This window comes from Ranitomeya variabilis, chromosome 2 (genome assembly GCF_051348905.1).
Source record: "Ranitomeya variabilis isolate aRanVar5 chromosome 2, aRanVar5.hap1, whole genome shotgun sequence".
NCBI lineage: Eukaryota > Metazoa > Chordata > Amphibia > Anura > Dendrobatidae > Ranitomeya > Ranitomeya variabilis.
The window spans coordinates 376,132,174-376,157,382 of record NC_135233.1 but is presented as its reverse complement, the minus strand read 5'-3'; the positions used below and the strand labels follow the sequence as shown (position 1 = coordinate 376,157,382).

At 44.4% G+C, this 25,209-nt stretch overlaps 1 protein-coding gene across 1 annotated transcript in view; it reads right to left on the bottom strand.

Annotated features, from left to right (window-relative positions):
- Nucleotides 1-25,209, bottom strand: part of LOC143809468 (uncharacterized) — a 74,247-nt gene that overhangs the window by 10,897 nt on the left and 38,141 nt on the right. The window contains exons 13-17 of the mRNA XM_077292537.1: nt 10,713-10,780; nt 8,427-8,516; nt 7,364-7,462; nt 6,310-6,362; nt 217-341 (exon numbers count right to left, since the gene is read on the bottom strand). Coding sequence (XP_077148652.1) covers nt 217-341; nt 6,310-6,362; nt 7,364-7,462; nt 8,427-8,516; nt 10,713-10,780 — 435 coding nt within the window. The remainder of the gene's footprint in view (nt 1-216; nt 342-6,309; nt 6,363-7,363; nt 7,463-8,426; nt 8,517-10,712; nt 10,781-25,209) is intronic.

Below are 25,209 nucleotides of genomic sequence, written 5' to 3'. Positions count from 1 at the left end.
TACTGCACTGGGACTCTATGGTCCCAGCAGTAATTCGATGTTGTTTTTTGTAACTTTGTGGTTCTGCACTTTTTCCACTAAAGTGGCACCGCCATGGGGTCTTTTCTAGTGCAACCAATTGAAACCACTGTAAATCGTTAACTATACCAGAGCAGGTGTATCATCAGGTACACTAGCAGGTACATTGCTGGTGTCTACAAAGGATGTGTCTCTTACCAGATGCCATCTGTGATTGTCACCTCCTCATTATTAACAGTAAATTGCATCTCAGTTGGTAACACCACATTTTCACTTTCAAGTATATTGGAGGCAATAGCAGCAAGTTTCCATGTACCAGCAATCTGAGAAAATGCAGCAGAAATATGAACAATAACATTCAACTTCAGAAAATTCGGTACAATAGATTTATTTTTAGATTTTTTTTAAATAAAACTATACTGGTATAATGCAATCAAAGTTATATGAGAAGTTATCTAGATGACATCACTGAGCTACATTTCATAGCATTGTCTTAATTTGGAAAGTAAACATTTTTTTAATATGGTGGAAACTATGATCCGTCTGGCAAATTTCTGATGGCGATCACTCTTTGTAATGAAGCGAATATCCGAGAGACAGAGAAAGGCTTTTATGTGGACCCAAGTAATGTGTCTACCAACTTTCTTAAAAGTTTTGAAAAGAGCAAGGAATATTTGAACAAGTTTTTGCTTTCAGACACATCAGGAAATACAATAAAGAAATACCTTGGGCATAATACCTTGGGCTCCCACCTTCTAACGCTCTGTCTGCTACTCCTCATCTCTGGTGATGTATCCCCAAATCCCAGCCCCCCTCAACACACCCCCACACTCATTTCTAACCCCCTGCCACGATTGCCTACACATTTTCCAAACCATGATAACCTCATACCCATTCATCCAGTCCCCACTCCCCCGATCCCTTACTTGGAGCACTATGGAACACACACTCTGCAACAAACTGCCATTTATCCATGACCTCTTCATCACCAACAAACTATCCTTCCTTGGCATCACTGAAACCTGGGGCTCACCCCTATCTGACTCAGCACTCCAGCTGCGATTTTCTATGGCAGATTCCACCTCTCTCACTCCCCTCGCCCCAGAAACAAACATGGTGGAGGAGTTGGCTCGCTCCTGTCCGACACCTGCTCCTTTACTCCAATCCAGCTACCACCCTCCGCTACTCTTCCCTCGTTTGAGGTGCACTCCGCCCGCATCTATTCCCCCTCCAACCTTCAGCTGGCTGTCATCTACCGCCCCCCAGAACTAGCCATCTCCACTTTTCTCGACCACCTCACCACCTGGCTCCTTCATTTCCTCTCTGCTGACATCCCCACTATCATCATGGGTGACTTCAACATCCTCATTGATACTTCCACCTCAGCTGCCTCTAAACTTTTATCGCTCACTGCCTCCTTTGTTGTGAATTCTGCTTTTGGGCTCCCTCCGGTGGTTGTAGGTGGTAATGCAGTTGTCCCTGAGTTGCAGTCCTGGGCAGGTGTATCTGCTGATTGCAGTTCTGACTGGGGTATTTAGGCGTGCAGGATTCATTAGTCCTTGCCAGTTGTCCATTGTTTTTGGAGGTGTTGGTCCTTGCTTGGTTCCTCTGCCTTGCTACCAAATTCAGCAAAGATAAGTGTCTGGTTTTTGTTTCTTTGGTACACATGCTGTGTGCTTAATAATTCAGTGCTATTCATTGTTTTTTGTCCAGCTTAGATTGTGTCAGTATCTTCTCAGTCTTGTTGGATTCTCTGGAGTTGCAGATATACATTCCATGTCTTTAATTAGATTGTGGAACTTTTTGTATTATCTGCTGTGGATGTTTTTGGAAGGGTTTTAATACTGACCGCTTAGTATTCTGTCCTATCTTTCCCTATTTAGGTAGAGTGGCCTCTTTTGCTGAACTCTGTTTTTCTGCCTGCGTGTGTCTTTCCTCTCCAACTCACAGTCAATATTCGTGGGGGGCTGCCTATCCTTTAGGGTTCTGCTCTGAGGCAAGATAGTATTCCTATTTCTATCTATAGGGGTATTTAGTCCTCTGGCTGTGTCGAGGTGTCTAGGGTTTGTTAGGCACACCCCACAGCTACTTCTAGTTGCGGTGTTAGTTCAGGGTTTGCGGTCAGTACAGGTTCCACCTACTCCAGAGAAAGTTTCATGCGGCTCCAAAGTCACCGGATCATAACACTCCTTCGGCCTCACTCAATGGTCCTCTGACAATGGTCCTCATCACAAAGATGGCCACACGCTGGACCTCATCTTCATCCACCTCTGCTCCCTTACTAATCTCACTAACTCACCCCTCCCTCTATCTGACCACAACCTACAGATATTATCTTCCCTCTCCTTTACTAGTGTGCAAACCCCACTCCACAAACTCACTCACCCTCACAGAAATCTCAAACACCTCAATTTACAATCACTCTCTGAGTCCCTTCTCCCTCTTACAGACATAGCCTCCCTTCATGACACAGATTCTGCTGCCACTTTTTATAACACCACAATAACAGCAACACTCGATTCGGCTGCCTCGCTCATGCACAGCAAAACTCGTACAATCAACAGGCAGCCCTGGCTGACCAGCCTGACCAAAGAACTGAGACGGGCTTCCAGGGTCGCTGAGCGGAGATGGAAGGAATCCCGCTCTGCCGACCACTTAACTGCATACAAGCAGTCCCTCGCCAGCTTCAAGTCCACGCTCACTGCCGCAAAACAAACTTACTTCTCATCTCTCATATCCTCCCTGTCTCACAACCCTAAACAGCTTTTCAACACTTTCAATTCTCTACTCCATCCCCCTGCACCTCCTCCCTCCCCTCTCATTTCTGCTGAAGACTTTGCCTCTTTCTTTAAACAGAAGATCGATACGATCAGAGAAAGCTTTGGCCCACAGCACCCAATGCCCCTCTTAGCTGGTCAACCCTGTTCCTCCAAAACCAGCTTCTCCACCATGACAGAGGATCAGCTCTCCACCCTCCTGTCAAGATCACACCTCACCACTTGCACACTTAACCCGCTCCCGTCCCACCTCATCCCTAACCTTGCCACGATCTTCATACCAACCCTAACACACCTCTTCAACCACTCACTCACAACAGGTGTCTTCCCCTCATCCTTCAAACATGCCAAGATCACACCCATCCTCAAAATGCCCTCCCTCGACCCATCCTCTGTGTCTAGCTATCGCCCGATATCTCTTCTCCCTTATGCCTCAAAACTACTGAAACAACTTATCCATCTTGAACTGTCCTCCCACCTCTCCTCCTGCTCCCTCTTTGACCGGTTACAATCTGGCTTCAGACCCCATCACTCAACTGATACTGCCCTAACTAAAGTCACCAATGACCTACAAACGGCCAAGAGCGAGCAACACTAATCTGTCCTCCTTCTCCTGGACCTGTATTCAGACTTTGACACTGTGGACCACTCCCTTATGTTACAGATCCTCTAATCTCTTGAAATCACAGACTTGGCCCTATCCTGGATCTCGTCATATCTAACAGACCGAACATTCAGTGTCTCCCTCTCCCACACCACCTCCTCACTTAGCCTCTTGTCTGTCGGTGTTCCTCAAGGCTATGTTCTAGGACCCCTACTCTTCATCTACACCTTCGGCCTGGGGCAGCTCATAGAATCCCACAGTTTGCAGTACCATCTCTACGCCGATGACACGCAAATCTACCTATCCGGACCTGACCTCACCTCCTTAATTACCAAAATCCCACTCTGTCTGTCTGTTATCTCGGCCTTCTTTTCTGCTCGCTTTCTAAAACTGAACATGGACAAAACAGAATTCATCATCTTTCCCCATCTCACTCTACCTGACCAATCCATCAATGTCAATGGCTGCTCACTCTCCCCAGTCCCACACGCCCGGTGCCTCGGGGTGATCCTCGACTCTTCCCTCTCTTTCAAGCCACATATCCAAGCCCTTGCCTCCTCCTGCCATCTCAAACTGAAAAATATTTCCTGGATCCGTACATTCCTTGACCACAAGACCACAAAAACACTAGTGCACGCCCTTATCTCCTGCCTTGACTTCTGCAACCTCCTACTCTCTGGCGTCCCCTCTAGCACTCTGGCACCACTCCAATCCATCCTACACTCTGCTGCCCGACTAATCTACCTGTCTCCCTGCTATTCCCCGGCCTCTCCCCTATGCCAAGCTCTTCACTGGCTTCCTATCGCCCAGAGACTCCAGTTCAAAACCCTAACTATGACATACAAAGCCATCCATAACCGGTCTCCTCCATACATCTGTGACATGGTCTCCTGGTACTTACCTATATGCAACCTCTGATCCTCTCAAGATCTCCTTCTCTACTCCCCTCTCATCTCTTTTTCCCACAACCGCATCCAAGACTTCTCCTATGCTTCCTCCATACTCTGGAACGCTCTACCACAACACATCAGACTCTCGCCTACCATAGAAACCGTCACAAAGAACCTGAAGATTCCCCTCTTCTGACAAGCCTACAGCCTGCAGTGATCCTCAACCTACTGAACCACCGCACAACCAGCTATACCCTCTCCTAGTGTATCCTCACCCATCCCCTGCAGACTGTGAGCCCTCGTGGGCAGGGTCCTCCCTCCTTCTGTACCTGTTAGTGCCTTGTTTTTGCTCATGTTTATTGTATTTGTCTATATTTGCCCCCTTTTCACATGTAAAGCGCCATGGAATAAATGGCACTATAAAAATGTATAATAAAATAATAATAATATGACCAGATGGCAGAAATATTACCCTCGTGAAAGCTAATATGGCTACTTCATGGCTTAAACTTCAAGTTAGAAGAGGTATGGAGAATGTAGATTAGATAAACTGGATGCACATAATGATTTAGGATCCCAGTCGTGTTCATTTTGGTTAAAAGTATAAATTGTATATGCAGCGCCCCAGAGTCCTGGTCGTTGCAGTAATGTCTCTCTCCCACCAGGGGGAGTGATGGTACGTATGATGGCACTAAAGGAGTTCACCTGACCAGGTATCACAGTCACACACTACACTTAACACTCCAACCACCAGGGGGAGCAAAGGGTTCTATCTATTAGGCCACTCCTCACACTCGGGTAAAACTGGGGGTTGGATAGGAAGTTAGTCAGAAAGCTGCCTGTGTGAGACCCAGAGGAGACCTGTCAGGCAGATGGGGAGAAGGAGGAACATCTGAGCTGCAGAAAGAGGTCCCTGTCAGGGGTGGGATCCTGACAGAGATATAGCAAGAGATAGAACGTTACGGAGCAGCGCCTGCACCTCATTGCGGCAGCATCCTAAGGAACGACAAGAAGCGAAGTATATTGTGGAGAGTGAGAAACGAGATCACAGCACAAGGAGATAACACCAGGAGGAGTCCTGCCTTAAGATCGCCAACATCCTTCTGAGGCGCGTAGCCGGTGGCCAGAACACCGAGGGAGTAATAGGCTCTACGCATTACTTCAAACAACGGCAGGACATTTAATTCCAAGTTGGCTGCCCAACCTTTAACCTAATGAAGACAACGGAGGCAAATTGTGGGAGAGGGGCGTCACTAGGGTCCCTATAAAATAGCTCCAGGCCTACCCCGTCATACGGGTGCGTCCTATCCATACCATCTGGGGGACGGAGAGAGAACATCAGAATCATACATGACAGTTGTGAGGACTATCCCGTGGTGCTCAGCAGGGAGGTACTACAACACACAGGCGCTAGTAGGAAGGCTACTGATTTCCACCTGCAAAGGGAAGTCTGGATGTGCCTTCGGACTGGCTGGATTCAGCCAGCCCTGTGAACAGTGCTCTGGACTGCGGACGCTGAAGTCCTCAGTAAAAGGTAAAGAGACTGTAACCTTGTGTCTTCGTTATTTACTGCGACCTACAATCACCACCTACCCTACCGGGAAGCCCTGGGGACATACTTCACCTGTGGGAAGGTACACCATCTAGCTGTTATAACATGACCCCAGCGGACCCCTAAGCAGCGTCGGTCATCCTGACCGAATACCACAGGTGGCGTCACGAACACTTGACAAACTACACCTTTAATTGGGCGCCCCTTAGCAGGGCCACGGACCAGGTCGGGCCACCGTGACATCTCAAGAACCAAGACAGAGGGACCCGGTACCGAGTACCCCACTGCCCTGCGCCTGGGGGCGATCCATACAGTATATCCTAGGTTTTTGTCTCTCAGCAAAGTCAAAGCAATTGTGACAAGAGCCCTATATTATGGTGTCTGGGCAATTCCCTTGATTGGCCTGGGCAGAAGCCCTCAACAAGTCAAGATTATAACTTTACTTAACTAACTAACATTATATATTACCTTTTCCAAATCTAGAGTGTGAACTTCAGCAGGCATCTCTGAACATAAAAATGCTAAAAAATAAAACAACGACAAATTATAAAATCTGAAATGGGCTAAGTCTCAGTAGTTGGTTATATGGTTAGTCAACTGTTAGGTCATAGATCAAACAGCTGATGCAATTGAAGTAGAAAAGAGTAGGCTCAACAGATAAACAAAAGAGCCTCTTCTTCCTAACAGTTCTTTTGTGGTAGTAAAGGTACCTTCACATTAAGCGACGCTGCAGCGATAGCGACAACGATGCCGATCGCTGCAGCGTCGCTGTTTGATCGCTGGAGAGCTGTCACACAGACCGCTCTCCAGCGACCAACGATGCCGAGGTCCCCAGGTAACCAGGGTAAACATCGGGTTGCTAAGCGCAGGGCTTGTAAAAAAAACAAACAGTACATACTTACATTCGCGTCCCCCGGCGTCCGCTTCCTGCACTGACTGAGCGCCGGCAGTAGCAGGGCACAGCGGTGACGTCACCGCTGTGCTGTGCTTTCACTTTCACTTTGCGGCGCTCAGTCAGTGTGGCAAGCGGACGCCGGGGGACGCGAATGTAAGTATGTACTGTTTGTTTTTTTTACATTTACACTGGTAACCAGGGTAAACATCGGGTTACTAAGCGCGGCCCTGCGCTTAGTAACCCGATGTTTACCCTGGTTACCAGTGTAAAATATCGCTGGTATCGTTGCTTTTGCTGTCAAACACAACGATACACGGCGATCGGACGACCAAATAAAGTTCTGAACTTTCAGCAACGACCAGCGATATCACAGCAGGATCCTGATCGCTGCTGCGTGTCAAACTAAACGATATCGCTATCCAGGACGCTGCAACGTCACGGATCGCTAGCGATATTGTTTAGTGTGAAGGTACCTTAAGTTTATGACCCTGGGGCTGCATCTCCAACCTTAATTTACTTATGTAAGCGTTCCTATGCTAAAGGAAAGTTTTTAGCCCCCCTCACTTCATGGTTGTCACACAATCTAAGGTAATAGTCTTTGGCTAATTTTAACAGTCCAATACTCACAGGCAGGTTGACGAATCAAAATTTTGTTAAAGTTTCGACAAGTAGCGTATTTCAGAAACTGACCAATTTCACCCATGGGTGCAAAGTGGTCTACGCGACCTATATAAAAAAGATACATAAAAAAACTTTTTTAGAAAAAACATTGGACAAGAATCTACTATTGTACTGCTCAAATGTACAATAACATAACTACTGTAATACTGCCCCCTATGTACAAGAATATACTATAATACTGCCCCTATGTACAAGAATATAACTACTATAATACTGCCCCCTATGTACAAGAATATAACTACTCTAATACTACCCCTATGTACAAGAATATAACTACTATAATACTACCCCTATGTACAAGAATATAACTACTATAATACTGCCCCTATATACAAGAATATAACTGCTATAATACTGCCCCATGTACAAGAATATAACTACTATATTACTGCCCCTATGTACAAGAATATAACTCCTATAATACTGCCCCTATGTACAAGAATATAACTACTATAATACTGCCCCTATGTACAAGAATATAACTACTATAATACTGCCCCTATGTACAAGACTATAACTACTATAATACTGCCTCTATATACTAGAATATAACTACTATAATACTGCCCCTATATACAAGAATATAACTGCTATAATACTGCCCCATGTACAAGAATATAACTACTATATTACTGCCCCTATATACTAGAATATAACTACTATAATACTGCCCCTATATACAAGAATATAACTGCTATAATACTGCCCCATGTACAAGAATATAACTACTATATTACTGCCCCTATATACAAGAATATAACCAATATAATACTGCTCCTATGTTCAAGAATATAACTACTATAATACTGCTCACTATATACAAGAATATAACTACTATAATACTGCTCCTATGTACAAGAATATAACTATTATAATACTGCCCCTATGTACAAGAATATAACTACTATAATACTGCCCCCTATGCACAAGAATATAACTATTATAATACTGCTCCTATGTACAAGATTATAACTGTATCTGTGTAGCAGACAGTTGGATGGTTACATACAGTTAAGGAAGAGGAGTGGTCCCTCAGGTGAGAAGAGGATGCAGTTGGCACTCACACTATGGATGGTGGCTGTGGTCATAGTTGGCGAATCTACAGAGGGAAAATACGATTTATCAGCATGACATGTTTTGTTTGGTTTATGCGCTTTCAACCATGTAAACAAAATAACCGTCCATCTATATATAATTGTCTAAGGGGTACTTCCGTCTGTCGGTCTGTCCTTCTGTCTGTCTGTCTGTCACGGATATTCATTGGTCGCGACTCTGTCTGTCATTGAAATCCAAGTCGCTGATTGATCGTGGCAAAACGGCCACGACCAATCAGCGACGGGCACAGTCCGGCGGCAAAATGGCCGCTCCTTCCTCCCCGCAGTCAGTGCCCGCTCCATAATCCCCTCCAGTCAGCGCTCACACAGGGTTAATGGCAGCGGTAATGGACCGCGTTATGCCGCGGATAACGCACTTTGTTACCGCTGCTATTAACCCTGTGTGACCAACTTTTTACTATTGATGCTGCCTATGCGGCATCAATAGTTAAAAGATCTAATGTTAAAAATAATTTAAAAATTAAAAATCGTTATATACTCACCGTCCACTGGCCCCTCGGATCCAGAACCGGCCTTTCCCGCTCCTTGAGACGCTCCGGTGACCGCTCCATGCATTGCTGTCTCACGAGATGATGACATAGCGGTCTCGCGAGACCGCTACGTCATCATCTCTCGAGACCGCAATGGAGTCTTGGGACCGGAGCGCGCGAGGAGCGTCGGTAACCGCTTTGCCTGGATCCGGGGCCAACGGAAGGTGAGTATATAACTATGTTTTATTTTAATTCTTTTTTTTAACCAGGATATGATGCCCACATTGCTATATACTGCGTGGGCTGTACAATATACTACGTGGGCTGTGCAATATAATACATAGGCTGTCCAATATAATACGTGGGCTGTGCAATATACTGCGTGGGCTGTGCTATATACTACGTGGGCTGTGCTATATACTACGTGGGCTGTGCAATATACTACGTGGGCTGTGCAATATTCTACGTGGGCTGTGCAATATACTACGTGGGCTGTGTTATATACTGCATGGGCTGTGCTATATACTACATGGGCTGTGCTATATACTACATGGGCTGTGCAATGTACTACGTGGGCTGTGCAATATACTGCATGGGCTGTGCAATATACTACGTGGGCTGTGTTATACACTGCATGGCCTGTGTTATACACTACGTGGGCTGTGTTATACACTGCGTGGCCTGTGTTATACACTACGTGGGCTGTGTTATACACTACGTGGGCTGTGTTATACACTACATGGCCTGTGTTATACACTACGTGGCCTGTGTTATACACTACGTGGCCTGTGTTATACACTACGTGGGCTGTGTTATACACTACGTGGCCTGTGTTATACACTACGTGGCCTGTGTTATACACTACGTGGCCTGTGTTATACACTACATGAGCTGTGTTATACACTACATGAGCTGTGTTTTACACTACGTGGGCTGTGTTATATACTGCGTGCGTGGGCTGTTATATACTACATGAGCTGTGTTATATGCTGCATGGGCTGTTATAAACTACGTGGCTGTGTTATATGCTATGTGGTTGTTATACACTCCGTGGGCTGTGCTATATACTCCTTGGCTGTGCTATATACTCTGTGGGCTGTGTTATATACTACGTGGCTGTGCTATATACTCCGTGGGCTGTGCTATATACTCCATAGGCTGTGCAATATACTACGTGGCTGTGCAATATACTACGTGGCTGTGCTATTTACTACGTGGGCTGTTATATACTACATGGCCGGCCGTGAACAATCAGCGACAGGCGCAGTCCGGCCGTGAATTGGCGCGGGCTTCGCTAATTGGTCGCGGCCTGCCGAATCCTGTATATTCAATGTATTATTCTAAAATCTTCATAAATAAACTACATACATATTCTAGAATGCCCGATGCATTAGAATCGTTTTGTTTGGTTGATGCGCTTTCAACCATGTAAACATAATAACCGTCCATAAAGAATAAAAGACAGATAATATGAATGACGTCACTTCCATCTGTTGTGGCACCTGACCGAACTGTTATACAAACTCTAAACTTTTGAAGAATTTCTTAAAATAGTGAATATTCTTTGCGGAGTAATTACAGATCTCACAAGACTCTGATCTTTAGCTGATCTTTGAGGGTCTTCAGTGTCAGGCCTCAATGTCCTGTGTTATCCTTAAAACAACGACCTCAAAACTCACGTAAACACGGTGACTATTTTGGGTTAGTTACCTTTATATATAATGCGGCCAGTGCTTTCCTCCACTTCTATATCATCCAGAGTGTTGATTGTGCCATCACTGTAAATGAAACATTAAATTAATGTATAATGAGCCTTAGTCATTTATGGGGTCACACAAGTCAGTGGGACTGAGCTGCAACATCAGACACGGCCAATGGACAAGAGTGGCCTGATACACTCCTTCACATTCACACCCAATTTCATATTTTCCCACCTCTCCTTGTTACACCCCAATTTTGAAATCTTTTTTGCAATTTCATATGGGCAGCTCCTCCACTATGGCCACTTTTCAGATCTCAAGCAACAATCGTTATGAGCTATTCAGAAACCTGCCCATTCTAGCCATTGGTGGAAGTCCATCTTCTGGAACCCTCCTGACCTGATATAGTTGAGATATCATCACTGCACTGCATATCAATTTAGCCATTTTTCCCAGAACTGTAAACTTTCCAAGTCAAAAAGAATCTAGGAAGCTGAGAAATATGAAGAAGTTTGTCATAGTCTTGTACTCTAGTTCTGCTTTCTACGCGCTATCCAGTGGGATTTTTTTTTCCAATTAGAGATATTACTCTCTCTGCTGGGTCAAAGGAAATCCATTATAAGAAAGCAAAGCATGTAATGGATTCGATCTTGTGCTTTTTTATCTGTCATATTGAGTCCAAAAGCTTCTATAAGCCGCAAACCTATTAGGACCTAGAAAAGGACAATAATTACACAGCATGTCCTAAATATTAGAAGAAACATCTTCAATGTGGTCAGAAGAGGCAGCATTCCTTCTGTGCGACATCCAGATGGTAAAATAAATCCAATACCTCCAGTATTGCCTGAAGGTAGTCACACATCTTTGGTATGACTGTCAGCTACCTACTGCTGGTTACACTAGACCCGAGCTGCCTCCTGCTGGCCAACTAGAGGAATACTACCTCATGCTGTCAACAGTAGAGGCTGACTCTCTCCTGGTCTACCTCCCATGGGAACACAAAACCCATTACCTGAATAAAATTAAAGACACAAACACAATTTCGTTGGAATATAATGGCCGAGGTGTTTATTTAGGGTTACTAAAAATATAACCATTTAATTTAAATAAATAAATAAATAAATAAACAACCAATTACGAATAAATTATAAACCATACCAACCGAATCCACCCAGACACCTGGGCGATTTTCCCTCGAAATAAACACCACGACAGGGGGAAAAAACAACAGGGAGGGAGGGTGGGATCTTCTTTCTTCTTTGAAAACTGACAGGACTGAGGTACCTCAGTGCTATAAATAGCACACTCTCCCGGACTTTTTCAAACCAGCCAATCACCTTCCTGGTAAAGGGCGCCAAAAACAACTGGATAAAACCAGTATCCACAGCTCGTGACACTTCACAGCTTAACCAAGGGTTATTATTAACCTTGAAAACCACAGTTAAAATTCACCATTCTCTTTAATAATTATTTCTTAGAACAAAAACCACCACCATTTAAATAAAAAACTCAAATAGTTAGGGTCCGTGTTCCCATGAGACCCCCCCTACATAGGATTCGGGGGAGGGCTACCATGGGAACACAAAACCCATTACCTGAATAAAATTAAAGACACAAACACAATTTCGTTGGAATATAATGGCCGAGGTGTTTATTTAGGGTTACTAAAAATATAACCATTTAATTTAAATAAATAAATAAATAAATAAACAACCAATTACGAATAAATTATAAACCATACCAACCGAATCCACCCAGACACCTGGGCGATTTTCCACACGCCAGCCTCAAAGAGGCATGGCCCCCCCAAAACACCGCAGCCATTTTTCAACCATGGATTGAAGATCCAGGTTGAAAATGTCCAACCCTACATCTGATAAATGAACTAGATCATTTCTGTATAAACCTGGTGTAAAATCTTCCAACTCGCAATGCCTAAAAGAAAATCCCGCTATCAGGTACATATAACGTTCCATAACTCTATTAACTCTTTTACGAATTTTATTAAGAAAGCTGAGATCTGGATTCGACCAAGTCATCCTGGGGACGATCTCTGAAAAAATAAAACAGGTGCTCGGAAATCTGCACTTCAAATAAGATAAATCATTCTTCATTTTAACCAAAAGATCCAAAGTTTTACTTTTTCCGAGATCGTTACCCCCTAAATGGACTATAATTACATCAGGCGATGGAAATAACTCAATTAACTTAAGCAATTCTTCAATTAAGTCCCTCCATTTCATGCCTCTGACACCATGCCAGAAAATTCTGACTTGGGAACAGCTGAAAGATAGGTTTTCTGAATATGACCTTCGGCATGCTCTATTCTGTGCCCAAAACACAAAAGAGTGCCCGACAATCCAAATTGAGAACGGATCTGAAAGACAATATTAACAATTAATAAAAGTAAAGTCCTGGACGAACATAAATCTTAAAACGTCTAGAGTTCCATCTCCCCAGCTGCATAATTCTATCATCCTGAAGACCAGCTCTTGCCGCTTCAGTTGCAGCTCCAATTCTGAAGGAATGAGAGGTGATTCTCAAATGTTCTTTGCCTAAATTACCCAAACATTTTTTAAGAACTGCATTAAACTGAAAGATAGTGGCTGGTTCGCCATTTGCATGAACAAAGAGCGGACCAGGCCTGTTTGATCTCAATAAAAGCCAACGTTTTGTGTTCGCTACCGGGCAAATAGGAGAATCGGGAATAGCATTTAGCCGGGCACTCGCTCCTCTACCTAATTGATCGACTTTGGACTTCCTTATAAATAGGACTAAAAACGAATCCCTTAATAATAAATCAGATAACATTAAACCTGAAGGCTCGGATTTTTTAAAAGACATTATCTCCCCCACCCTCATTGCCCCAAAAAATGCGAGACAAAAAGCAGTGCTGAACAAACATGACTCAAAACTATCAGTACAGACTGATTTTGAAATTAAACATAAGTCCTTTAGTAGTTCAAAAGATATAGGCCTCCTCTCGTCTTCTTTGAAGGTGCCTTTCTTAAAGCCTTTCAGGAACTGCTTCACTGGAAAAAATTCGGATAACGAAGTTTTTCCAGACAACTTTAAAAAAAAAGAAACCCCGGCTAGGTATTTGTAAACAGCAGAATAGGATAACCCCTTTGATACCAAAAACTCTGCGAAGCCAAGGGCTGAAATTGAGGATGATTCTAGGAAACTAAAGTCATTAGAGAGGCAGAAATTAACCCATTGTTTCCACGCGACTGAATAATCAGCCCATGTTTTTGGTGCCAATGAGTTTACAATAAATTGTGGAATTAAACCTGAATAATGTCCCACACATGAGGGGGGCAAGGAGTTGGTTCCTTGTCTGCGTCCGGAGCCAAACGACGAAACACTGACCACTGCTGATGACAAATAGAATCACAGATTAATAAATCATCTGTAACGCCTACTTTGGACTTTAGCCAAATGTTAAACTTCAGACAGCATAAAACTAAGGCCCTCAATATTCTAGCAGCCGTAACATTCTTTGATGATAATGTATTGATACAAAAAACCACACTCTGGCTTCCCGAGAAAATTAAAAGCCTTTTGTTTTTTAATAAAAAAACCCCATGTAGAAATGCAAACAAACAGCGAAAAAATGTCCAAAACCATTTGATTACCAATCCATGTAGTAGTAATCCAAGACTCAGGCCAACAATGTCTCATCCAATGGCGATGACACAAAATTCCAAAACCAAAAGACTTATCAGAATAAAAAGATAAATGAATAGAGTCTGCACTAACCACTGAGCTTTGCCAGTACGAAATGCCATTAAAATTAGCAAGAAATTCCAACCAAATCTTAATATCCTCCTTAATCTCAGAGTCGATCCTAATATGGCAATGGGCAGACTTAATCCCTTTTGTAGCATCATAAAGACGCCTGGAGAAAACCCGCCCCATGGGGAGAACCCTTAAAGCGAAATTCAACAAACCCAAAACCGATTGAAGCTCTTTTAATGTAATTTTCTTCCTTGCCAGAACATTCAGAAGAGCACTCTGAAGTTTTGAAACTTTCTCCAAAGGTAGCCGGCACTCCATTCTGGAGGAATCCAAAACAATACCTAAAAATTCCAGAGTGTTAGTAGGTTGAACCGTTTTTTCCATAGCTATAGGGACACCAAAATGAGAACAAATTGCGATGAACTTATTGAGAAGACAATTGCAAATGCTAGAATTGGGAGGACCTACAAACAAAAAATCATCTAGATAATGAAGTACACCCCCTTCATCAAATTCAGACTGAACGACCCACTGCAAAAATGAGGAAAAAGCTTCGAAATAAAAACATGAAAGAGAAAAACCCATAGGTAAACATTTGTCAAAAAAAAATTTATTGTCAAAACAAAAACCTAGGGAATTGAAACCAGATGGGTTCACCGGAAGCAAGCGAAAAGCGGCTTGAATATCTGATTTTGCTAAAAGAGCGTCTCTACCAAATTTTTTAAGGATATCCACCGCTGAGTCAAAGGAAGCGTAGTGAACCGAGCTTAGAGACTTATCCACTTCATCATTTAAAGATGACCCGTGAGGGTATGATAAGTGATGGATAAGTCTGAAAGCACCAGGTTCTCTCTTAGGTACTATGCCCAATGGGGATATACGAAAATTTTTAAAAGGGGGTTCGTCAAATGGACCAGCGACCCGGCCTAATTGCAATTCCTTCAAAATTTTAGATCTAGCAACCTCCGGGAACTCGTTTAAAGAACTAAGATTGTTAACTATAACGCAACCATTACCTTTAAAAGAAGGTATAAAAAATCCTGAAGAAAAACCTTGAATCAAAAGTTCCTTAATCACTAGATCTGGGTAACTGCCTAGCCAAGGTAACATTCTTTCCAGTATCACTGGTGTCGGGGCTTTTAAGAAAATTCTCCTTGTTAGGGTGTTGTTGCGAGGCAAGAGATTGTTTTTTAAAACATTTGGTTAAAGGATGCGACCCACCACATAAAGAGCATTCATGTTTAAAACGACAATTGTGCAACCATTTGCAATTTGACTCGTTAAAAGCAAAGCAAATCCCCTTCTTGGTTGGTAAAGGGTTTTGCTGCTTCGTAAAATACTGTCTCTGTGGGAGCATCAAATTTAACCAAAGGCCCACATCCTTCACACCCCAAGAAACATTTGGGTGCACAGCTAGTTTTTGACGAAATGCTTCGTCGTAGCTAAGCCATGCCATACCGCCGAAATTACGATACGCCTCGAGTATTATGTCCACATGATGAAAAAGACCGCTACATAATTGAGGGAATTTTTCTCCCAGAACAGCAGAATAGATTGAAAATGCCTGCAGCCAGTTATTAAAAGACTTGGAAATACCTGGCTTTTTTTCTTCATTTGATGATTTTTCATCCTTTCTTTCAAATCTATTCTGTTGTTCTTTTTGAGTAGGTAATAACGAAAATAACTCCACATAACCCTTACTCCAAATCAGTTCCTTAACTGAAGCAGTCAGATGAAAGCCCAGTGGAGACAATTCACAAGTAATAGCCTCCTTAAACAAAGATTGGGGTACACCAGGGTGAATAGGGTTATAGCTACTTGAAGGCTGAATAACCCCAATAGAGCCCGTATTAGCAGATTCCCTTAAAGCCTCAGCCATCATGGAGCTAATTAAAGATTTCAATTCTATATGAGACACAGACAGGGGCATAATAAAATTCTCACCCCTTCTGGCGCGGGCCAAATCTTGATCTTCCCTCACATTTCCACTCACACCCGCTGTGGGGGGCGAGCTGAGATGGACTGGGACCTGCCTTGCTGGGATCTCCTCTTCTACCTCAGAATCCGATGATCTCCACGCTCGTGCAGGAGTTTCGGATACCTGGGGATCCTGCTGCCATACCCGTGAGCCGTTACCTTGATCCTCTGAGGCGACATCCATGGACTCCGCAGCGCTTTTACGGCCGCGATGTCTAGAATCATCGCTGGTGAGGCCTGCTGACTGGCGCGGCGCCAACGTATGACGCCGACGAGATTCCCGAGCCGGACTGCGGGACTTCCTGGTCTTCTGCTGAGATGTCTTCATGCGCACGGACGGTGCACGGCTAACGGACCTATCCGTCGCAGGGGGTGGTGAGTAGGGCGTCCTCGGGTGCCGACTCCTCTTGGTTCCAGTCGTCTCCTGACACGCTTGGGATGACATGCTTACCGGCTGGCTGAGCAATGAAGAAGGGACCGGAGCAGAAGCTTCGCCCGCCGGCATTGTAGGTTTAAACGAAAGGCAGCTACGCAACCATTCCGCTCCATCCTCTTCGCTGGCTCGTAACACGACTTGCTGCAGCAAACTGTCCATCTTCTTTCTTCTTTGAAAACTGACAGGACTGAGGTACCTCAGTGCTATAAATAGCACACTCTCCCGGACTTTTTCAAACCAGCCAATCACCTTCCTGGTAAAGGGCGCCAAAAACAACTGGATAAAACCAGTATCCACAGCTCGTGACACTTCACAGCTTAACCAAGGGTTATTATTAACCTTGAAAACCACAGTTAAAATTCACCATTCTCTTTAATAATTATTTCTTAGAACAAAAACCACCACCATTTAAATAAAAAACTCAAATAGTTAGGGTCCGTGTTCCCATGAGACCCCCCCTACATAGGATTCGGGGGAGGGCTACCATTCTCCTGGTCACATGAAACAAATGCTTCCTACAATAGAGTAATCCAATCCAGCAGGAGATAGCACTTCTCTAATCTAAGCAGCAGGAGGTAACACACCTCTAATGTGACCAGCAGGAGGTAACACACCTCTAATGTGACCAGCAGGAGGTAACACACCTCTAATGTGACCAGCAGGAGGTAACACACCTCTAATGTGACCAGCAGGAGGTAGAGTACACTTCTAGTATGACCAGCAGGAGGTAGCACAACTCTAGCGTGACCAACAAGAGGTAGCACACCTTTAGTGTGACCAGCAGGGTGTAGCACATTTTTAGTGTGACCAGCAGGAGATAGCACACCTCTACTGTGACCAGTGGGAGATAGCACTTCGCTAATGTAACTAGCATGAGGTAACACACCTCTAATGTAACCAGCAGGAGATAGAACACCTCTAGTGTGACCAACAGGAGGTAGCACACCTCTACTGTGACCAGCAGGAGATAGCACACCTCTACTGTGACCAGCAGGAGATACCGTGTTTCCCCGAAAGTAAGACAGTGTCCTACATTCTTTTACCACTCAAAAGTCCCACTATGTCTTACTTTCGGGGTATGTCTTACATTGGAAAAAAAACCTGTGTGGTCGCTGGAGAGCTGTCACACAGACAGCTCTCCAGCGACCAACTATGCGAAGTCCCCGGGTAACCAGGGTAAACATCGGGTTACTAAGCGCAGGGCCGCGCTTAGTAACCCGATGTTTACACTGGTTACCAGTGTAAATGTAAAAAAAAAAAAGTGAGGTGTCATATCTTGTTTTTTCCAGAGGTGATTTTGGGGTTTTTGGGCTGTCGGGACAGAATACAGTGGCTCTTCCTTTGCCTTTTGGTGTTTTTAATCCTTCAGAAAGATACTGTTGACTTCCATCTCCAAGTTCTAATCGTCGCTTCGCCGGAGGGCGCCCCAGTGCAGGCTGCAGTAGGCCGGCTCTGGCGGCGGGTCCATGCGGGGTGGAGTAGATGAAGCTGGCCGCTGCTTGCTGCTCCGGAGCGCACAGTCCGTGCGGGGGATGGTGCACCGGGCCGGGGGAGGACAGGACGTGCAGGTATCCGCCGCCTCCTGCGCCAACCACAGCGCTGCCCCCGGCCACGAACCCCCGGAGAAGCTGGAGCATTTGTCGGGGAGCAGCAGCTGGTCGTGCCCGAGGTGGCTTCCCTTTCTCATGGTACGGAGCCGCCTCCTTCTCCGCTCTCCTCCTTGTGAGGCGGATTGTACGGCTGTGTGTGTTCGGGCCCCAGCTCCGACCTCCCTGCCACCGCCGCGGCTGAAAAATGGCTCCAGGAAGCTGACAATGAATGAAGGGATGCGGTTTATGTGCGAAGGTCGGAGCTGAGGCCCGAGCACACACAGCCGTACAATCCGCCTCACAAGGAGGAGAGCGGAGAAGGCGGCGGCTCCGTACCATGAGAAAGGGAAGCCACCTCGGGCACGACCAGCTGCTGCTCCCCGACAAATGCTCCAGCTTCTCCGGGGGGTTCGTGGCCAGGGGCGGCGCTGTGGTTGGCGCAGAAGGCGGCGGATACCTGCACGTCCTGTCCTCCCCCGGCCCGGTGCACCATCCCCCGCACGGACTGTGCGCTCCGGAGCAGCAAGCAGCGGCCAGCTTCATCTACTCCACCCCGCATGGACCCGCCGCCAGAGCCGGCCTACTGCAGCCTGCACTGGGGCGCCCTCCGGCGAAGCGACGATTAGAACTTGGAGATGGAAGTCAACAGTATCTTTCTGAAGGATTAAAAACACCAAAAGGCAAAGGAAGAGCCACTGTATTCTGTCCCGACAGCCCAAAAACTCCAAAATCACCTCTGGAAAAAACAAGATATGACACCTCACTTTTTTTTTTTTACATTTACACTGGTAACCAGGGTAAACATCGGGTTACTAAGCGCGGCCCTGCGCTTAGTAACCCGATGTTTACTCTGGTTACCAGTGAAGACATCACTGAATCGTCCGCATCCCGCTGTTAATGCCGCAAAAGGTACCGGTACGGCTTATATTTTTCCAACGTACAGTACTATGTCTTACTTTCGGGGTGCGTCTTACATTAGCCGACCCCGCTAAAACCCCCACTACGTCTTACTATCGGGGGTGTCTTACTATCGGGGAAACACGGTAGCACTTCTCTAATGTAACCAGCAGGAGGTAACACACCTCTAATGTGACAAGCAGGAGGTAGAGTACACTTCTAATATGACCAGCAGGAGGTAGCACAACTCTACTGTAACCAGCAGAAGGTAGAACACCTCTAGTGTGATGAGCAGGAGGTAGCACACCTCTACTGAAAAGAACAGGAGGTAGTGTAAGGGGTTGCAAATACTGAAAAGGCCCTTCTCTCGTTTAAATGTTGCTAACTGTGTATTCTGTGTATGTTTTAATACCTGAGGCTGCTATGTATATCTAAATAAATAACTCAAGGCAAGGGATATGCAAAACTACACGTGTGCATAGATGGTCAATATTTATATGTGTACATATACCCAAAACAATGGACGTAATACCAGACAACTCGGAAATTCATATATAAACATAAAGAACAAAAACCGAACTGATGTCCATATAATAATTGATTTTATTAAAGAGAAAAATTAATAACAAGAAATAACACTACATAAATTGGTAGGGGGCGAGAAAGAAACCAAAAAGGTATGGCACAAAAGGGATACAGCAGCATGCAAATACACAGTCTAAAATATAGCAGTACTATGTGAATAAATAAATAAATAAATAAATACATATGTATCATATAGTAAAAGACTGGAAAATATTGATGTTAGTTTGTTTATACCCCAGCATAAAATACCCCAAAATTAATAATAAAAAAATAAATATGTATATATGTGAGCAAAGTGCTAACACTAGTGCAAAAATAAAGTGCACAGGTGCAAAAAATTGATGAGGTGAACTGCTCGGGTAACAACTAACTGCAGGTAACTGCCATATAGTGTCAAGGCACTGATCCAGGACTAGCTCCAATTACTCCCCATGAATGATTTGGGTGTTTACAGGTGTAACAATCATAATAAAGGGAACAAAGAGTGAAGCAAAGAAAAAGCGCCCAGGGCAAGTTAATACCTGCAATGCTGCTGTCTCCAGGATGTGCCAGTCCCCGACGCGCGTTTCGGCGCTAGCCTTCGTCAGGGGGTGGCAACATCCAGCAGGGAAGGAGACTATAAAGGAGGAACATCCAATGGGCGGCGGACACGCATGTATTTTCCAGTCTTTTACTATATGATACATATGTATTTATTTATTTATTTATTTATTTATTTATTTATTCACATAGTACTGCTATATTTTAGACTGTGTATTTGCATGCTGCTGTATCCCTTTTGTGCCATACCTTTTTGGTTTCTTTCTCGCCGCCTACCAATTTATGTAGTGTTATTTCTTGTTATTAATTTTTCTCTTTAATAAAATCAATTATTATATGGTGTTTGCTATGTATATCTGTTGTGTAGATAGGGAGAGTGCAGTACTCAAGTTAGCCCACTAGAGGGGGGCATTATAGGAACATAGAGATAGGAACATAGAATAGAAACTAGTTAACATAGGAGGGGCCAGCTGTGGGTAAGACAGGAACATTTTCTGAATGTAGTCAGTCGGACCAGGGAGCCCAGATAAGGCAGACGGCCAGGGAGCCCAGGCAGGTCAGCTGGGACTGGGAGCCCCCAGCTATGCCGTGGGCCACGCAACGTTCAATTGTTAGCCCAGTTGTCCAGGAGGAGAAGTGACAGCAGAAGTGGGAGCAGAAGTGACAGCAGAAAGGACAGAAGAAGTGACAGCAGAAGTCACCAGAGAACAGAAACGTAGGTCGCTCCAAGATATGGCAGCTTACTACATGGGCAGATGCCCTTATGTTGGTGCAAAACAGACTAGGGAACTCCTGAAAGTAGTTGAGCTGGACGGAGAGAATGCTGCAGTACCAAACGGGTCGGTACATTCCAGGGACACCCTAGGAGCAATGAGAGAATACACAGGGAAAGTGAAGGATGTATACTGTGTGAATTCTCATGTCAATGATGTGACTTATCTGGATGTGCTGAGATTGGATGCAAGTAAACTTATTTGTTTAAAGTTGGAACTGGACTCTGTCTTTATTTGTGCGCAATCGACGGGAGTGAGCCTGCAACGGACCAGAGGTGACCATGATGGTGCGGAAAGCAGAGAGACAGGTACACTGACTAAGGGACATTGCATTCATGTGGCGGGAGACCAGGGCATGTGTAAACAGATATCCTCAGCTACGACTACGGCCCTGGCACTCCCTCACAGTAGCTCACCACTAGTGTGACTAGCAGGAAGAATCACACATCTAGTAGGTCCAACAGATGTATTACACCTCCAGAGTGACCAGATGGAGGTAGCACTCCCCTAGTGTGACCAGCAGGAGGTATCACACCATTATTATCACCATCAGATGGTAGCACAAGTCTAGTGTAATGCTCGGGTGCTCGTTGCTCGGGTCGAGCAAATTGGAATACTCGGGTACTCGGCCAGAACAACGAGCCCAATGTAATTCTATGGGAGAACCGAGTATTTTTACCGCAATCCCCCTAGGGGTCCTTTTAAGGTCTATAAACTTCTGAAAATGATGGAAACACTGCTCAAATGACACAGGGACATCATGGGGATCGCCCCTGGAAGCATTCCTGATGCCTAGTTCACAGCTTTAATCATTTTTTTCTGAGATTCATGCCATTTTTCCCGATGCCACAAAAAACTCATGAAAACGAAACCAAAACGGGTTTTGCTTGGAAATATGTCAAGGTACATCCTTTGTAGGTTAACCCCTTAATCCCATATGATGTACTATCCCGTCGAGGTGGGGTGGGCCTTAATTCCCACCGACGGGATAGTACATCATATGCGATCGGCCGCACCCCTGGCACATTTACCCCCGGCACACTGCGATCAAACATGATCGCAGTGTTCCGGCGGTATAGGGAAGCATCGCACAGGGAGGGGGCTCCCTGCGGGCTTCCCTGAGACCCCCGGTGCAACGCGTCTCTTACCTCCTATCCCTGCAGGCCCCGGATCCAAAATGGCCGCGGGGCTGCATCCGGGTCCTGCAGGGACTACTTCCGGGTCCAGAGCAGGTGCTGGTAAGCCTGAAGCACTGTAAGTCAGATCGCTGATCTGACAGAGTGCTGTGCAAACTGTCAGATCAGCGATCTGTGATGTCCCCCCCCCAGGACAAAGTAAAAAAAAAAAATTCCACATGTGTAAAAAAAAAAAATAAAAAAAAAAATTCCTAAATAAAGAAAAAAAAAAATATTATTCCCATAAATACATTTCTTTTTCTAAATTTAAAAAAAACAATAAAAGTACACATATTTAGTATCGCCGCATCCGTAACGACCCAACTTATAAAACTGTCCCACTAGTTAACCCCTTTAGTGAACACCGTAAGAAAAACAAACAAAAAAACGAGGCAAAAAACAACGCTTTATTATCATACCGCCGAACAAAAAGTGGAATAACACGCGATCGAAAAGACGGATATAAATAACCATGATACCGCTGAAAACGTCATCTTGTCCCGCAAAAAACGAGCTGCCATACAGCATCATAAGCAAAAAAATAAAAAAGTTATAGTCCTCAGAATAAAGCGATGCCAAAATAATTATTTTTTCTATAAAATAGCTTTTATCGTATAAAAGCGCCAAAACATAAAAAAAGATATAAATGAGATATCGCTGTAATCGTACTGACCCGAAGAATAAAACTGCTTTATCAATTTTACCAAACGTGGAACGGTATAAACGCCTCCCCTAAAAGAAATTCATGAATAGCTGGTTTTTGGTCATTCCGCCTCACAAAAATCGGAATAAAAAGCGATCAAAAACTGTCACATGTCCGAAAATGTTACCAATAAAAATGTCAACTCGTCCCGCAAAAAACAAGACCTCACATCACTCTGTGGACCAAAATATGGAAAAATTATAGGTCTCAAAATGTGGAGACGCAAAAACTTTTTTGCTATAAAAAGCGTCTTTTAGTGTGTGACAGCTGCCAATCATAAAAATCCGCTATAAAAAACGCTATAAAAGTAAATCAAACCCCCCTTCATCACCCCCTTAGTTAGGGAAAAATAATAAAATTAAAAAAATGTATTTATTTCCATTTTCCCATTAGGGCTAGGGCTAGGGTTAGGGTTAGGGCTAGGGATAGGGTTAGGGCTAGGGTTAGGGTTGGGTTAGGGTTGGAGCTAAAGTTACGGTTAGGGTTGGGGCTAAAGCTAGGGTTAGGGTTGGGGCTAAAGTTAGGGTTAAGGTTGGGACTAAAGGTAGGGTTAGGGTTTGGATTACATTTACGGTTGGGATTAGGGTTGGGATTAGAGTTAGGGATGTGTCAGGGTTAGGGGTGTGGTTAGGGTTACCGTTGGGATTAGGGTTAGGGGTGTGTTTGGATTAGGGCTTCAGGTAGAATTGGGGAGTTTCCACTGTTCATGCACATCAGGGGCTCTCCAAACGCGACATGGCGTCCGATCTCAATTCCAGCCAATTCTGCGTTGAAAAAGTAAAACAGTGCTCCTTCCCTTCCGAGCTCTCCTGTGTGCCCAAACAGGGGTTTACCCCAACATATGGGGTATCAGCGTACTCGGGACAAATTGGACAACAACATTTGGGGTCCAAGTTCTCTTGTTATCCTTGGGAAAATAAAAATTTTGGGGGCTAAAATCATTTTTGTTGGAAAAAAAGATTTTTTCTTTTCACGGCTCTGCGTTGTAAACTATAGTGAAACACTTGGGCGTTCAAAGTTCTCACAAAACATCTAGATAAGTTCCTTGGGAGGTCTAGTTTCCAATATGGGGTCATTTGTGGGCAGTTTCTACTGTTTGGGTACATCAGGGGCTCTGCAAATGCAACGTGACGCCTGCAGACAAATCCATCTAAGTCTGCATTCCAAATGGCGCTCCTTCCCTTCCGAGCTCTGCCATGCGCCCAAACAGTGGTTCCCCCTGACATATGGGGTATCAGCGTACTCAGGACAAATTGAACAACAACTATTGGGGTCCAATTTATCCTGTTACCCTTGTGAAAATACAAAACTGGGGGCTAAAAAATCATTTTTGTGAAAAAAAAGGAATTTTTATTTTCACGGCTCTGCGTTATAAACTGTAGTGAAACACTTGGGGGTTCAAAGCGCTCAAAACACATCTAGATAAGTTCCTTAGGGGGTCTACTTTCCAAAATGGTGTCACTTGTGGGGGGTATCAATGTTTAGGCACATCAGGGGCTCTCCAAACGCAACATGGCGTCCCATCTCAATTCCAGTCAATTTTGCATTGAAAAGTCAAATGGCGCTCCTTTCCTTCCGAGCTCTGCCATGCGCCCAAACAGTGGTTTACCCCCACATATGGGGTATCAGCGTACTCAGGACAAATTGTAGAACAACTTTTGGGGTCCATTTTCTCCTGTTACCCTTGGTAAAATAAAACAAATTGGAGCTGAAATAAATTTTGTGTGAAAAAAAGTTAAATGTTCATTTTTATTTAAACATTCCAAAAATTCCTGTGAAACACCTGAAGGGTTAATAAACTTCTTGAATGTGGTTTTGAGCACCTTGAGGGGTGCAGTTTTTAGAATGGTGTCACACTTGGGTATTTTCTATCATATAGACCCCTCAAAATGACTTCAAATGAGATTGTGGTCCCTAAAAAAAAATGGTGGTGTAAAAATGAGAAATTGCTGGTCAAATTTTAACCCTTATAACTCCCTAACAAAAAAAAATTTTGGTTCCAAAATTGTGCTGATGTAAAGTAGACATGTGGGAAATGTTACTTAATAAGTATTTTGCATGACATATCTCTGTGATTTAAGGGCATAAAAATTC